This window comes from Caretta caretta, chromosome 1, assembly GCF_965140235.1.
Source record: "Caretta caretta isolate rCarCar2 chromosome 1, rCarCar1.hap1, whole genome shotgun sequence".
Taxonomy (NCBI): Eukaryota; Metazoa; Chordata; order Testudines; family Cheloniidae; genus Caretta; species Caretta caretta.
Window position 1 is genome coordinate 327,747,517 of NC_134206.1, and position 17,559 is coordinate 327,765,075.

The window sequence follows — 17,559 nt, forward strand, 5'->3', positions numbered from 1 at the left end:
TGCCACATCAGCCTAGTGTAACGCTGACCAATTCTGCATTCTCTCAACACTCACTGGTTACTGGGGTCCCATGGGCCCAGGGCTCTAACGATCAGTGCATGTCTCTGAACCTGGTAGCCCTTGGCTCTCAAGGTTTTGGACAGAGGGGGATGTATTTCTCCACCTTTCGAGCTCGGGCATTGTGGAAGGCCAGGGTCCTGTTCTCTAAAGGCATTGTGACGTCCACCATCATGATCTTCTGGTCCTCGTTGGTGATGATCATGTCCAGCCGCAGTTGGCTGTCTGTTCCAGGGATGGCGGAGTTCACGGCCACCTTCTGTATGGGTGGCAGGATGACTTTGACTAGGCGAACTTGGATGGCGTTGCGTCACAGCTTCCAGGCTCTGGAATGGGGCTTGCAGCTACACAGGACGTGGGGTAGTGTCTCATTGGCATAGCCACACTTCATGCATCACTTGTCCTGATTCCCGTGGCTGACGGCTCCGTTCAGTTGAATGCAGTTGAGCTTAGCCCTGTGGATGAAGCTCCAGTTGGCAAATCGGGTGAAGCTGCCCCTGGGGAGGAAGTGGTTGCTGGCGTCCCACTTGCACATCACCTCAAACGCCTTGCCCTGGTTCGGCTTCTGTTTCAGGTTTTCCACGTGTTGGCAGCGGATGGCATGCTTCAGGGTCCTCTCCAGCATGGTTCTAGCTTTTGGAGTGAAGATTGTGTGCTCTGCATTCTTCACCTGTGGCACTAGGACTCCCAGCTCCTGGCGTTCCTTGCACCATGTCCAGCGGCAGCCAATACGCTTCTCCAGTTGTTGTGTAGCGTTGCGAGCATGAGTCCAGAGTGAAGCAAAGTCTCCCCGGTCTCTTCCAAATTCACCTTCCAGTGAGCCACTCAGGTAGGTGGCAACATCTTGATTGGAGGGAGTCCTGGCGATTCACTTCTTGATGACATCCCACATGGCACTTTCTGCAGTGTTCCATGACATCCAGGCACGTCAGAAGGCAGAAGTGATCACTGCAATGTCGCACAGATCACCATACTAGGAACGTTGGCTCTGCCCTCCCTGTTCAAGATGTACACCAGTTCATTGCTGGCTCTCTGGGGAAGAAACATCCACTTCTTCACTAGCTGCCTGGTGATGCTGTCTGCCTTGTTCAGAGGTACCTTCGCCACGGCAGATCCCCTCAGGATGAATGAGATCCGGGGGATCAGAAAGGTGTTCAAGGCGTTGATCTTCTGCCATGGTGCCAGTAGGGAGGAGTTGATCCTGGCCACATCTCGTAGGATCTCCGCAATGGTATCCTCAGGTGTCTGCTGGATGCAGAAACCCATGGGCATGCGGAGATGTTGGTACGCTTGCCCATCCTTGAGGAAGATCATAGGTTCACCCTCGATCTGAAAAGGCGTCATATGGACCAAGTCCCTTCTACTGCCATCGATATGCAGGGATGCGCACTTCCTAGCACTGAAGCGGAGTCCCATCCAGTTGGCAGCCTGGCTGATGATGTCAAGCATTTGCTGGAGACACTCAGGGTTGTCTGCGATCAGGACCAGATAGCCCGTATAGGCCAGAATATTCACGCTGTTGCCATACAGGTCAAAACCGCCTAGACTGATGGAGATGGCTTGAATGAGCAACTCCATGGCTAAGTTGAAAACAATGGGGCTGAGGGAACAACCTTGCTCTCTGACAGGACTAATCAGACTTGAAAACAACATAGCTATTCTGGCAAAAAGTCCCCTAAAGACACACGTCTTATACCAGCAAAAAGCCAGTACAAGATGCACCTCCACTAGGGGGCTTTGCTGGTGCAGCTATACCAGCAGAACGAATGTAGTACAGATTAGCCCTTTAATTCTTTCTATGGGGAGTTTCATTCTGGGTCCTTATTCATCAACAGCCCTCAATGTGCATGTTATCGCCACCTTTCACCATTGCACACAAAATAACTTGCAAAGATAATTTATTAGAACATTTAACAATTGGTCCCCAAGAAACACCCCACATTTCTATGCAGGATCAACAGGCTCTAGGCATCTCTCAGGACTCAATCTAGAATATGTATGATCATCAGTTGATGCACTTGTTCTTCAAAGTGTGGGATTCATCAGATGGACCCACAAATTACTAATCTTCACACTCAAGCAGGTAATTTCATTTAACCAGATTGTATGGTGTACTCTGTTCAGAGGGGTGTGTGTGTGTGTGTGTGTGTGAGAACACATGTATACATACCAAATTGTAACAGCTGAATAACATAATCTGTCTTCTCTATGGAGATCAGTTTGGGAACCTCTAGTTATTGAATGGGGTTGCAAAAAGCCACAAAAGAGTCATGACATGGTCTCCAAATGTTGTATTGTGAAATGTATACACACAAGGCTCCTATACTATGGTACATCTTCATTTTTTCATGCAATATTACAATGCAATGCCAAAGAACCGCACCACTGTTTTGTGATTTTCGGAGACTCCATCAAATTGCATCTCACCCTCTTAGGCTAGCTCTGGGAGTACATTATAGCAGAGCACCAGCTCTGCTATAGTAAAGGTTAAGATCGGCTTCCTGTTCAAAACGAGATTCTAAGTCCTCTAAAATCTGCAGAGATAGTAAGTTATACTGACCTAAGTGCCAGTATAGACAGCTTCTCCTACCAGCATAGCTACCACCTCTCACGGAGGCAGGGGTTAGGAAGCTGTCAGCAGAGTTCTCTCCCGTTGGCATAGAGCATCTTCACCAAAAGCACTACAGCAGTACAGCTGCGCCACTGAAAATGATGGAGTTCTCACGGCTACGGCTACACTACAACTATCTAAACAACCATTAACTACCAACACTTCTTTCTGTTCAAAAAAAAGGGGGAGGGCAATAAAATGGTAAAAAAACAACAATAATTAAACAAGGAAAACACTTTGTTAATGCAGAGTTAAGGTTGCCGGAGAGAACTCATGCCCTCCCAGAACATGAATCCAGTCAAGCTCAAACTTCTGAAAACCCAGCACACGCAGAGTTAAGGTAAATGCCCATGTAACCTTAACTCTGTCCTCTGAGCAGGATACCACCTAAACCTAGACTTTTCCATACCCATCATAAAATTCACAGACTGCTCTCATCTCCCACCTCATTACTGGCAATATCCATGGCAAGCAGGCTGCAGTGCCCTGCTACTGACACCACCTACGCAATTCTGTATCACAATGATGAGGAATGGAGCCTCAGGTAAACGTGAACCTCTTTCCTTTGATAACACACTGTGGAAACAGGGAGGGGCTCGGGCTCAGACTCAGATCTTGCAATATCAGAGACCAAACTGTCCCACTTACCTCCTCCACCATTCAGTACAGCTATGGCTACCTCTAACACGGTAATTCCCAGTAGCTGTTGCCAGCTCCAAGGGGGGGCAGGGGGGAAGCAGAGTTAAGGTTATGTGGCATTTACCCTAACACCGTATTTCCTGATTTTCAAGAGTTTTGCCGAACTCAGTGTTCTGGAAGGGCACAAGCTGTTACCAGCAACCTTACCTCTGTGTTAACAAAGTTTTTACCATTTAACCAAGGAAGGAGCTGTTCCTCCTCATTCTTTCTTCATCTTGGAGCAAGGAGCAGTTCTGGTTCTCCTTTCTGAATGCTCAGAGGGAGTTGTGTAAGGAAGGAAGGAAGGAAGGAAGAAGATGGGTTCCCAGTGACAGGGTGGATCACATTAACAACAGATAGGTGGGTCCCACAACACCACTCAGCATCCTTCTGATATCTTGCAAGGGTTATATAACATGGGAGCAGTCCTGTGATCAACTCTCTGCTCACTATGTGTCTGCTTACTATGTGTCTCAGATCAGGTACAGCTCCAATCAGACCAATGGACCCCATGCAACCTACATATGACTCAGAAGCTGTAGCCTGAGTACCACTGGTTTTACAAGATAAACAGTTACGGTATAACTCTTCTTGAAATAAAAGGGTTCCATAGTATCTACAACATGTGTTTAGTGACTGTGGTCCTGATTCGGTAAAGCGACTAGAGCACACGCTTAAGTGCATTGCTGAATCAGGACCTGACTCTGCAACTTCTGTTTGATATGCAATAGTGTTTTCTCCATGTAAAGCTAACCTACCTTAAACAAAGTCCATGCTATTGATGAACAAAATAAAGAGTGTACATACTATATTTAATAAACCAACATGTTTTACGTGTGCTACATATTATACAAGATTCTTAAATGTTTATTAAGACAGCCAAATTACCGTGTTATAAGAATTTACTTGCAACGTATTTTCACTTACCGAAGAACAGCAATCTCTTGAACTGTAATAGCTCTTTTATCTTTGGTCCCCATGTAGGAAAATATATTTGGCTTAACTCTTAAAAAAAAAAAAAAAAACAGTGATGAAAATATCAGATTTGATACTGAAGGAGACCCAAGCCCCACACAATTAGGCCAAAGATAAACTGTAATCTCACTAGCATATTATATATAAAAAATTAAACTAACAACTTTTTTATTAGATTTTACATGCACAAAAAATACGGAATTTTGAAGTTACAATCTCCACACAAGCTGTACTGCAACTTGACCCCATTATATATATATATAATATTTTCTATTGTTGTATATGGCATTATTATAAGGCAGGAAAGTTACCATATATTTTGTTAGCAAATATGGTAGAACCTCAGAGTCATGAAGACTCAGGAATGGAGGTTGTTCATAACTCTGAAATGTCTGTAACTCTGAACAAAATGTTATGGTTGTTCTTTCAAAAGTTTACAACTTAACACTGACTTGATACAACTTTGCTGCTGCTTTTAGCCATCTTAATTTAAATGAAACAAGCACAGAAACAGTTTCCTTACCTTGTCAAATCTTTTTTTAAACTTTCCCTTTATTTTTTGTTAGTTTACATTTAACACAGTACTGTACAGTATTTGTTTTTTTGTTTTGGTCTCTGCTGCCTGATTGCGTGCTTCCAGTTCAAATGAGGTGTGTGGTTGACCTGTCAGTTTGAAACTCCAGTGTTCGTAACTCTGAGGTTCTACTTTAACAATCATAAAGGAGTCCTCTTGCGTATAGGCAGTATTGTCACTGTTACTTTGAATAATTTGCTTCGTGTGTGTGTGTATAAAGTAAAAAAATTCAATGGAATAATGCACAACAAATCAATCACTATTAAAAAAAAAAACCCTCAGTGCATGCTTATTTTTCTGTGTGAAATTCAAATAGTGCATTTATCTCTATGTGCGGCTATCTGTATACCGAACACTATACTCATATAAGCATACAGTCAGTGCACTTCAATATTGTTCCGTTTCCATAACTGTTTCTTTCCCTCTCAACATCGTCGTTTTCCTTTGCACTCCATGCAGGATAAGAGAAATGTTGCTGTCAGTAGATTCCCTGCTATCCCACTTGTGCATACCAGGTGGTAGCACTATTTCCATTACATGCATAATCTCTATCAAGCTCTCCATGAACCGCTAGAGTAGCATGTTCCCAGGCATCCTGTTTTTCAAATACAAGTACCACCTTCACCAAGGTGCTGCTGATTTCTCAGAGCCAAACATTCAGAAGCTTGGATTGTGAACTCACACTTATAAAACAGCTAGTGAGGACTGTCAGTGATGGGGATGGGAGGACAAATACACAAAGGCTTGCTTGGCCACAAAGAAAGGCAGAAAGCCAAGGCTTATGTGACTGGTGAATCCCTCACAGCAAGCAGAAGGAGACTGGTCACCACCTACCTTTCACAGAAAAAGGAGTTACAATGATTCGGACAGGACAAAGAAAGAAAAATCTCAGTTACAGCTTGTTTACACATGGAGCTACTGTGTTTTAAAGTTTACACTCTACCTTAATCTGAACTAACTGCCCCAATTGCAGTGGCTACAATAACTGATTTGCATATGAATGACTGCAACAATATTTTTAAGTACATCCACTGTATGTTTGGACAACTGCACATTTAAAATCCCTAAAGTAAAAGATATGCTGCATGGCCTGGTCTTCACTGGGGCCTGGTCTACACTAAAAAGTTAGGCTGACCCAGCTACATCGCTCAGGGGTGTGAAAAATCCACACCCCTGAGTGACACAGTTAAGCCGATCTAACCCCAGAGTGGACAGTGCTAGATCAACAGAAGAATTGTTCCATCGACCTAGCTACTGCCTCTCAAGAAGGTGGATTACCTACACCAATGGGAGAATCTCTCCCGTTGGGCGAGGTAGGGTTTACACTCACTTGCCACGGCAGTGCAGCTGCAGCACTGCAACTGGGCCATTGTACTGTTTCAGGTATAAACAAGCCCTGAGAATAAACGTGCACACTTAACTTCAGTTAAGAATGCACCAACTCAAGGTAAAATCCTAGTGAATACAAGACAGTTTGTAGTCTTCATGCAAGTTAGGCGGTCAAACACAAATCTTTCCCTCAGTGAAGACCAAGCCTGAAAGCATGCCTGACAGTATGCCATTTTTTATTGTTTAGAACTATTTTCTTAACATAGCGAAGCATTTCAAATGTGACCTCCTAAAACAAAAATATTTTGCAGTTACTAAATATATTGTGACAATACATTTCCTGTGTGGTTTTGGCATACGGATTTTAAAGCAGAATGTTTACATTAAATATTTAGTTGTTTTTGTTGTGTCTCAAAGCAATAAAATAATATTCTTACCTTAAAAATTTTGATAGTACATTAATAGCATCCATTGTATCCTTGTTTTCCTTGTATAATACAAAGTGGCAGTAGCTTCCCCTAGATTTTGGCCATGAATGTTTTCTTGGATCTTTAAAACAAAGAGTTAAGACATATAAAAGGACAATTTGTAAACTACATTATCAGTTGTTATCCTCGTTTGCAATCCGGGTTCATTTACTTGCCACAGCAGTTTCCATTTTCAAACAAACACATGACTCTCAGTGACTTCAATTAGCTTCCATCTGCTTCTTTCTTAAGAAAATAAAAGTACTGAATGGAAGAAGTTGGTCCAGTAAAAGATTACCTCACCCACCTTGTTTCTCTGGCAGTTATGAAGTATGAAAAAAATGCACTTTCTGCAGATCCACTGTGGTGTAAATTTATACTGCAATACAAGATTTTAGCCATGTGACTTACACAAACATTACCAGGAGTTGCATGACAAAAGAAATGTGTCCTTCTGTTGGAATATTTTCCCAGTGGTTTATTTGTTGCCCCAACCCCAATCTCATTCCAACTGAAGTAAATCCAAGTTTTACCAGCGACTTCACTTTGAACAACGTCCAGCACTTTGGGTTTGATGCAATGCTTGTTGAACCAAATGGGAAAACTCCACTGGTCATTGGATCAAACAAGCCCTTTATATTCTTCACAAAAAGCAAACTATGTTATTTTAAGGATGGCATTAATAACGTATTATTTATTTCTATAGCATCGTGCATGCAACACTAGAGCTTGGGTTATATCATATGCAAATTTTAAGGGCTTTATAATTGGTAAGAATTCACTTTGAGTTGAAGTGTGGTAACCAAGTCTCACAACAGAGTTAAATTTGGGCCAATTTTCTAAATTAATTAATAATTCAAATTCACCTTGGATATTTTCAAGTTATGTAATGTGTCTCTAGTCTAAAATATGGTTCATGATATTGTTTAATCATTTTTGGTTTCATAGAAAGGGAAGCAAGACTGCCAAAATATTAAAGTCATTACTGCACAGTAACGTTTTCAAAGATAAATGTGCATTGCATAATCATCTATCATTGTGGGCCCAATCCTCCTCCCATAGAGGCCAACAAGAGGCACTTGACTTCAGTGGGAGTAGGAACAGGCCCTTTGGGGTTGTTGTTTTTTTTTATAAAAGGCACATAAGAAAATTAAATACTAAAAACTAACAGCTTGTCTAAATGGAAAAGTTTTACATGTATAAAACCACCATGTGGACACTCTCATATAAGAGTGTCTTTTTCATTTTATCTTAAACCCCTTCCCAGGCAACGAAAGCTAAATTGAAAAAAAGTACTCTTATTCCAGTATAAGTGTGTCCACATGGGGGGAGGAGTGGTGGTGGTTTTACACATACTACTAATCTTTGTTTAAATTAACATTTTAGGTTATACCGAAAAATACTTATCTCCTGTAGGGAAGGCCTAGGTTTAAAATATGGATTTTTTAAATAAAAACTGACAAAAGCCTGAAAGAGGAGTTGGTGTTTCTTTTTAAGGAAGCAATATCATCAGCCCTAACTCCTCACTGAAAGATAACGCCTCATACGGAGTACTACAATATTTAGAGAGAACACAAGCAGAGTTGCCTCTATCTCCCTTGGGAAAAAAAAAATACCAGGAACATTTGTATGCAAACCATGGGCTGTACTGGCCATCAATGTTTAAGTGAAGTCTCCACTGAAACAAAAAAATTCTTCATAATATTAATGATATGGTCCACAGTCTTTTTGTTAGGAGTTCACTAGCTCCTGCTTATTCTCCTTCTCAATTCATCAATCCTCTGTGATCTCAATTTACTCTTGTACAAATTATAACTTTAAAGTAGCAAATTAGGTTTAAAAAACAAAGATTGCACAAAAATTTCTGTCATTAAAATAGGAGAAGGGGAAAAAACAATTCACAGGGAGAATCATTTCCAAGTTGAAAGTTTCTCCATAATGCATCGATTGCTCAATTTTGCACACTTTCATTTGGATTTCTTTCAAAAACACCAGCCCTGATCAAAACCAGAGTAAGGCAACCCAGGAACCTAAGCACACACCATACCATCTGCTACTACAACCCCATGCCCGTGCCATGGCCCCATCCATCCCCCTTGGAGTGGGGTGGCTGGAGTCTGTCCCTTGCCAGAGAAGCAGGGATGGCACCATAGCCCACATTACTTGGATAGCTGGGTGGAACTGCCTCCCCTCTCTTTCTCCTGCTGCACATACAGTCCTCTGCTGGGGTGGTGTTGTCACAGCCTCCCAGATCAATGGGTCTTGGAGTCAACACCCCATGGAGATGAATAAGACAATTCATACCTCTCAGAGGTATTGCTTCAGGCTATCTACCCATTCAGGCAGACATTGCTGCATCACTTATTCTTGATTCATGTTTTCAAGCTTTTTATTACAACCACAAGGGCTAAAAACTTGTTTGTTTTTTTTAATGAAACCTATGAATCTGATGTAAAACTCACAGGACTCTGGGAATTGGGACTCTAAACATAGAACTATGAAGTGAAATCCTGCCTTACTGACACCAAAGGGAGTTTCACCATTGATTTCAATGGGGCCAGGATCTCACTCACTCATCATCCCTATGCCTTAATCCAGCCCTGGTCCCGATCTTGCAAGCCATTCCATGTGGGTGGACTACTGGGTCCGCACCAAGTGACTTGCAAGACAGAAGCCCATAACTGCATGTGTGAAGGGTGCAGCACCAGCCTCGTCACTTTCTGTGAAAACTTAACATTGCTTATACATAGATTTTATATTTAATTCTTGTTAGTTTGGCCAATGCTTTCACTATTTAGTGTGTCTGAATGGTTGGCATTTCATTTTACCAGCATGAAATACCAACATATCTTACCTGTTGCAGTTCTGACCTCTGTCCCAATGTATAGCATAAAGAGCACAAAAGAGCAATGTTTAATTTTTAAACTATTGAAGGGTTTTAGAGGTGAACATGCAGGTTTATGGTTATGATTGTTTATGCTGTAGACTTTTATAGCATCCAACAATTACGTGGTTGGTGACAGTGATTTAGATGGTTATGCGATGGAATCGTGCAGAGGCAAACAGTAAATATACGGAAAGTTTCAATCAGAGGTACAACAAACTTCACTGTGGACAATGATGGACAGCACTGCCAACAAGTTACTGAAGTAATAGGTCCATGCTTGAAGTACTCTAAATACCACACATACAAAAGTACTTGTAATTTAGTGAGTTAGAAAACATTCTTGTAACCCTTATCCCCACAAGCATACCTCATCATGTTTCTCATGTAAGAATAGATTACTAAATATTTCAAGTGTTTCTTGCCCACTGACCCCATTCAGGATTGAGTCCCCATGTGTTAGTCACTGCACATATGCAAGACTTAGATATAGTCCATGTCCCAAAGAGCCTATAGTCCAGTATCCCCATTCTGCAAGCATTTATGCATGTTGAGTAATATTTTGCACATGGGTAGCCACTGAACTTACAAATGTAAATATGTTTGCAGGATCAGGGCCTGAGAATCTAAGTTTAAAACACATTAAATCCTACTGCATTGTATGAAGTTGTCCAGAAAAGATTTTTCCTCTAGAGAAATACTTGTTTAAATGGACACCAGTTAAAATCTACAAATCCTATTTGTACGGTACCTTTTAGTTATAGTTGTTCAACTTAATACAAGCACTTTGTTGTAACAATGGTTAAGGAACATAAACATCAACAGGGCACACTGAGGAAGACTATTATAACCCAAAGGAGACCAGGATTTGTTTGGAGATTACTTTTTGTACTTGTAAGTAAGCACACTCCATGCACAAAGCATGCAACCATAGGATTAACTTGACACAGTTAACGTGATAAACCTTACACATGTAATAATAATTTATTCCAAGTTTTTGATACTTTAAATATTCTACCACGTAGCAAAAGACTTTTACATTTGCTTAAGAAAAAGTTTAAATAAAATATACTTTTATCTAAAATAAATATGTAGCCCCTATCTAATTTGCATTACAAATACTGGAGCCCATCTACTGGCAATGAGATACAATTTATCTTAAACCTGTTCCTAACTGACTTCAGGTAAACTGAAATAAGCCTAATTTAAACCAAAATAAGAACATTCATACAGCCTATTATACTAATTTTAACTAAATCAGTTTATAAAAGCCCCACACCTTGAGTTAAACTGGTGAAATTCTGTGTTTAGGCAAACCTTTAGATTTAAAATCAATTTGCCAACATGTCAAAAGTGTCAGATAATGGGCAACAATGTTTTACATATTTGTATACCAATACTGATGTGCCCCAAAATAATTAGACTACCAAAATACTTTGGAACATATTAAGTTATTTACCTTGATACTACCAAGTCCATCATTATTCTGACTACAAAAGCAGTTCCTATAACTGATGATGGATACAGACAGTTTTCTGCTTATAACTTTAATTTTGGCAAAGCACAGGATTGTCATTAACTGGAAAGCAGAAGCAGGTTCAGCTATTTTAAAAAAATCCTATCTTTGAGAAGAGTTGCTACTGGAAATATATTCATATATTATTTATATAAAAGATGTAATTCTGAAAGGTAGTAAACAGGTTGGGATAAATTCTGGCCCCACTGAAATGAAAGGGGGGGTTACCACTGACTTTAGTGAGGCCAGGATTTCACCCATTGAATTTATTATTATTTGTATTACCATAGTACCTAGAAACCCTAGTCCCAGACCAGGACCCCACTGTGCTATGCATTATATAAACACAGAGAAAATTTGGAATTCCTAAATTGCATGATTGTAACAACTTAATTTGGATCCAATCAGGTTCATATGGTCAACATTTAGACAGTAACTATACAATAAAAACAAACACACACTCCTATGTTGTCTATTTGGCACTCAGTGAGAATCACAGAAATGTAGGCTGGAATAGCCAGCCCTCTGTGCTGATGCAGGACCAACCTAGAACATCCCTGACAGGTGTTTGTCCAACCCGTTCTTAAAAACATTCAATACTGGGGATTCCACAACCTATTTTGGAAGCCTATTCTAGAGCTTAACTACCCTTATAGTTAGAATTTTACCCTAAGTCTCCCTTGCTGCAGAGTAAGCCCGTTACTTTTTGTCCTACCTTCAGTGGACATGGAAAACAATCAATCAATCACCCTTTATAACAGTTCTTAACATATTTAAAAACTGTTATAGTCCGTCCTGTCCCCCCTGCCAGCAAGTCTTCTTCATGTACTAATACTTCTCACTTATCATAAACCCAGTAAAACAACTTTACATTTGCTACTCCATCTACTTGATTAGTGGTTTGAAGAAAAAACAAAAACCCCCACACTAATATATTTTAGCATACCTAACATGTAAGCCTCAGGCCCTGTGCCATTTAGAAGTAACAGACTGGATGAATAGGTACAGAAGCATGCAACAGCCTCCAAATCCAAATTATAACATACCTCCTTGTCTGAAGTATTATGTAATTTTAATTAAACATTTTGTTTTTAAATTGTAGTTCAACTTTGCAACATGAAATGATGGAGACAGTAACAAACTCACTTGCCAGTGCTTTCTTTCCAGCAGCGTGGTAAGCAACAATGTATTTTTTCCCATCTCGGTCCTCTGTTTTCGTCTCCAATCCAGGAAACAAGGATTTCACAGCCTGGTGAATAATAGTTCTTTTTTCTTTCGTGTCTTCAATAACCTATATTTAACAAAGAAAACTGTCACACAAAAATAGTTCTTTTTTTGGTCTTGTGTACATATCTTTTTGTTTGTTTGTTTTTAAACACACCAAAAAATCATTTTTCTGTTCAAAAACCAGCCTTAAGAAAACATGATCTGACTATGCTTTAAAGGACACATCCTACTTGCTATAATTAATTCATAAAGAGATATATACATAACTCAGCTACAAACCCTGAATCTGATGTTTCATAAATAAAAACCACAATGACATTTTTTAAATTCACCAGTTTTATTCTTAGCCAAATTTCACTGCCTGAATGAAGACTATATACAAAATGTGTGTCTTGAGTGCACATCTGTATAGAAGCTATACAACTTGATGTGAAAAAAAAAATGTTAATATAAGAATGCTTATTAATCCCAAACCCAATTTTTTCCCCAATTCAGCTCAGCAGTTATTCATATTTGTGTTATTTAAAAATAGCCACAAAACTCTTCTTCTTGTACTTTTTTTCTTCTTATTGTGGAAGATCAAACTCACTGTCTTCTACTAAATCAGCACATGCTATCCATGGAAACATTCTTTCATCAAAGTCCATGCTTGTTTAATCCCTTGTACATAATCATTCTATAAAATACTCAAGACACTGAAAACCTAAATATTGCATTAGCCCTAATCCTTCAAACACTTAGGCATATGCTTAATTTTATGCACGTGAATTGTCCCAGTGAAACCACGATGAGTACTCACATGCATAGTTCAGTACACTTGTAAGTCTTTGCAGGATCGAGTCCTAAATTTACAAGTTTTCAGCATCACCTATTCTGATGTAAAGCTCAACAAACTACTTATATACCTAGCATTTAGTTTCCATGCACACACCCATCTCCTTCCGCAAAAAGGACATGTTAGCCAAGTCCTTTGTATTGTTTTACCATTTTACCTCTATGGCAACACTGGTTTCTTTGTTCTTAAAAAGTTGGAGCTCTTCTAAATGCTGCTTGTCTTCATTTGACAAAACTGTAAATATTTCTTCTGAAGGATCCTAATATATATAAAATAACAGTAACTCACACAACACAGTCAGAACAAGATTTCATTAGTGACTTAATTTAAAAAAAATCTTCTAGCCATTTCTGAAAGCTACTCAAAATTTACCTCATCATCCACTGGAACAGAAAAGTCATCTAAATGGCTTATGCGCCCATCTTTTCCTATTTCATGAACAACAAAGTCTGAGTATCTAACAGAAAGAAACACAAGAGGTTAAAAAACACAGACAGGAAAGACTAAAGGCTTCTGTGAACAAAACACTATTTTCCAATAGACTTTATTCAGTTTCTAGATTAAAACTTCAGCCATTATCTACTAAAAAGCTTTCTCCCATTCCTGGAAAATTATCCAAAGGACACACTCGATACTTTCCAGAATCATCACTTGAAAACTCAATATGAAAATGATACCTATTTTTTCCCTCCATCGTAGAACCACAAATATTGGTTTGTTACTGTTGAGTTATTATTTCAAGGAATCCCTGTTGAGGTTACAGGGACAAACCATCCCGATGAGTCGAAAGAATAGTAAATATGGCAGGCGACCAGCTTGGCTTAATGGTGAAATCCTAGCGGATCTTAAACATAAAAAAGAAGCTTACAAGAAGTGTAAGGTTGGACATATGACCAGGGAAGAGTATAAAAATATTGCTCGGGCATGTAGGAATGATATCAGGAGGGCCAAATCGCACCTGGAGCTGCAGCTAGCCAGAGATGTTAAGAGTAACAAGAAGGGTTTCTTCAGGTATGTTGGCAACAAGAAGAAAGCCAAGGAAAGTGTGGGCCCCTTAATGAATGAGGGAGGCAACCTAGTGACAGAGGATGTGGAAAAAGCTAATGTACTCAATGCTTTTTTTGCCTCTGTTTTCACTAACAAGGTCAGCTCCCAGACTGTTGCGCTGGGCATCACAAAATGGGGAAGAGATGGCCAGCCCTCTGTGGAGATAGAGGTAGTTAGGGACTATTTAGAAAAGCTGGACGTGCACAAGTCCATGGGGCCGGACGAGTTGCATCCGAGAGTGCCAAAGGAATTGGCGGCTGTGATTGCAGAGCCATTGGCCATTATCTTTGAAAACTCGTGGCGAACCGGGGAAGTCCCGGATGACTGGAAAAAGGCTAATGTAGTGCCAATCTTTAAAAAAGGGAAGAAGGAGGATCCTGGGAACTACAGGCCAGTCAGCCTCACCTCAGTCCCTGGAAAAATCATGGAGCAGGTCCTCAAAGAATCAATCCTGAAGCACTTGCATGAGAGGAAAGTGATCACAAACAGCCAGCATGGATTCACCAAGGGAAGGTCATGCCTGACTAATCTAATCACCTTTTATGATGAGATTACTGGTTCTGTGGATGAAGGGAAAGCAGTGGATGTATTGTTTCTTGACTTTAGCAAAGCTTTTGACACGGTCTCCCACAGTATTCTTGTCAGCAAGTTAAGGAAGTATGGGCTGGATGAATGCCCTATAAGGTGGGTAGAAAGCTGGCTAGATTGTCGGGCTCAACGGGTAGTGATCAATGGCTCCATGTCTAGTTGGCAGCCGGTATCAAGTGGAGTGCCCCAAGGGTCGGTCCTGGAGCCGGTTTTGTTCAATATCTTCATAAATGATCTGGAGGATGGTGTGGATTGCACTCTCAGCAAATTTGCGGATGATACTAAACTGGGAGGAGTGGTAGATACGCTGGAGGGGAGGGATAGGATACAGAAGGACCTAGACAAATTGGAGGATTGGGCCAAAAGAAATCTGATGAGGTTCAATAAGGATAAGTGCAGGGTCCTGCACTTAGGACGGAAGAACCCAATGCACAGCTACAGACTAGGGACCGAATGGCTAGGCAGCAGTTCTGCGGAAAAGGACCTAGGGGTGACAGTGGACGAGAAGCTTGATATGAGTCAGCAGTGTGCCCTTGTTGCCAAGAAGGCCAATGGCATTTTGGGATGTATAAGTAGGGGCATAGCGAGCAGATCGAGGGACGTGATCGTTCCCCTCTATTCGACATTGGTGAGGCCTCATCTGGAGTACTGTGTCCAGTTTTGGGCCCCACACTACAAGAAGGATGTGGATAAATTGGAGAGAGTCCAGCGAAGGGCAACAAAAATGATTAGGGGTCTGGAACACATGACTTATGAGGAGAGGCTGAGGGAGCTGGGATTGTTTAGCCTGCAGAAGAGAAGAATGAGGGGGGATTTGATAGCTGCTTTCAACTACCTGAAAGGGGGTTCCAAAGAGGATGGCTCTAGACTGTTCTCAATGGTAGCAGATGACAGAACGAGGAGTAATGGTCTCAAGTTGCAGTGGGGGAGGTTTAGATTGGATATTAGGAAAAACTTTTTCACTTAGAGGGTGGTGAAACACTGGAATGCGTTACCTAGGGAGGTGGTAGAATCTCCTTCCTTAGAAGTTTTTAAGGTCAGGCTTGACAAAGCCCTGGCTGGGATGATTTAACTGGGAATTGGTCCTGCTTCGAGCAGGGGGTTGGACTAGATGACCTTCAGGGGTCCCTTCCAACCCTGATATTCTATGATTCTATTCATGAATGTTAAAGCCACTAGCATTAAAAAGAATCATAGAAATGTAGGACTAGAAGGGACCTCAATAGGTCACATAGTCCAGTCCCCTACATTGAGAAAGGAATAAGTATTATCTGGAGACCATCCCTGACAGGTGTTTGTCTAATTAGCTCTTAAACACCTCCAATGACAGAGGTAATTTGTTCCAGTGCTTAAATACCCTTACAGTCAGGAAGTTTTTCCTAATGTTGAATCTAAAGCTCCCTTGCTACAATTTAAGCCCCTTATGTCTTGTCCTGTCCTCTGGTTCAAAAAAGAACTAGATAAATTCATGGAGGATAGGTTTCAGAGTAGCAGGGATGGTGACCCTAGCCTCTGTTTGCCAGAAGCTGGGACTGGGCAACAGGGGATGGATCACTTGATGATCATCTGTTCTGTTCATTCCCTCTGAAGCACCCAGCATTGGCCACTGTTGGAAGATAGAATACTGGGCTAGATGGACATTTGATCTGACTCAGTAAGGCCGTTTTGTTCTCCTTAACCACTGAACAGAAAAACATTTCAGCACCCTCCTTTTTATAACAACCTTTTACATACTTGAAGACAAATATCATGTCCCCGCCTCAAATCTTCAATTCTCCAGACTACACAAACCCAATTTTTTCAATCTTTCCTCATAGGTCATGTTTTCTAGACCTTTAATCATTTTTGTTGCTCTCTGCTGTACTGTCTCCAATTTGTCCACATTTTTCCCCACACAATACTCCAGGTGAGGCTTATCTGTGCTGAGTAGAGTGGAAGAATTACTTATTTCTTGCTTACAATACCCCTGCTAATACACCCCAGAATGATGTTCACTTTTTTTTTTTTTTTTTTTGCAACAGTATGACATTGTTGACTTAATGCATTTAGTTTGTGATCCACTGTAACCCCCACGTCCTCTTCTGCAGTACTCCTTCCTAGGCAATCATTTCCCATTTTGTATTGATTATTCCTTCCTAAGTGTAGTAATTTACATTTGTCCTTATTGAATTTCATCCTATTTAATTCAGAACATTTCTCTACTTTATCAAGATCATTTTGAATTCTAATTCTGCCCTCCAAAGCGCTTGTAACCTCTCCCAGCTCAGTATCATCCGGAAACTTTATAATTGTATTCTCTATCCCATTATCCAAATAATTTATGAAGATATTGAATAGAACCAGACTTAGGACAGATCCCTGCAGGACACCACTTGACATGCCCTTCCAGTTCGATCGTGAACCACGGATAGCTACTCTGAGTACGGTTTACCAGCCACTAGTGCACCCACCTTATAGTAGGTTCATCTACAAAGACACCAGAGAAGAGAAAGAGTATATAAATTAGGAAAGAAAGGGAATGTAAAAAAAGTTATTTGAAATTACAGGAACGTTGCGAGTGGACATTAAAAAAAAAGGGAGGGAAGAGGAAATTCTTGAGCCTTCTTTTACAGATCACCATTTTAAACTATATCCTGACTTTCATCTATTTACCCAAGATTTTTTATAAACAGTAACTGGATAATTTGATTTCTATCTGTCATTCATACACAGAAGCAAGCAGCCTCTCCCAACTTCCCAACAAAGGTAAGAGCAGATCACTGTTGTGAGTC

The 17,559-nt window shown here is 40.5% G+C and overlaps 1 protein-coding gene across 3 annotated transcripts in view; it reads right to left on the bottom strand.

Moving 5' to 3' along the window:
• The window catches only part of PUS7 (pseudouridine synthase 7), a 51,383-nt gene that overhangs the window by 19,972 nt on the left and 13,852 nt on the right, over positions 1 to 17,559 (bottom strand). For 2 of the 3 annotated variants that reach the window (XM_048836372.2, XM_048836370.2), the window contains exons 4-9: positions 13,526 to 13,610; positions 13,311 to 13,412; positions 12,238 to 12,382; positions 9,546 to 9,563; positions 6,662 to 6,773; positions 4,274 to 4,351 (exon numbers count right to left, since the gene is read on the bottom strand). In XM_048836372.2, the coding sequence (XP_048692329.1) occupies positions 4,274 to 4,351; positions 6,662 to 6,773; positions 9,546 to 9,563; positions 12,238 to 12,382; positions 13,311 to 13,412; positions 13,526 to 13,610 (540 nt within the window). The remainder of the gene's footprint in view (positions 1 to 4,273; positions 4,352 to 6,661; positions 6,774 to 9,545; positions 9,564 to 12,237; positions 12,383 to 13,310; positions 13,413 to 13,525; positions 13,611 to 17,559) is intronic. The other variant, XM_048836371.2, reaches the window with a different exon arrangement.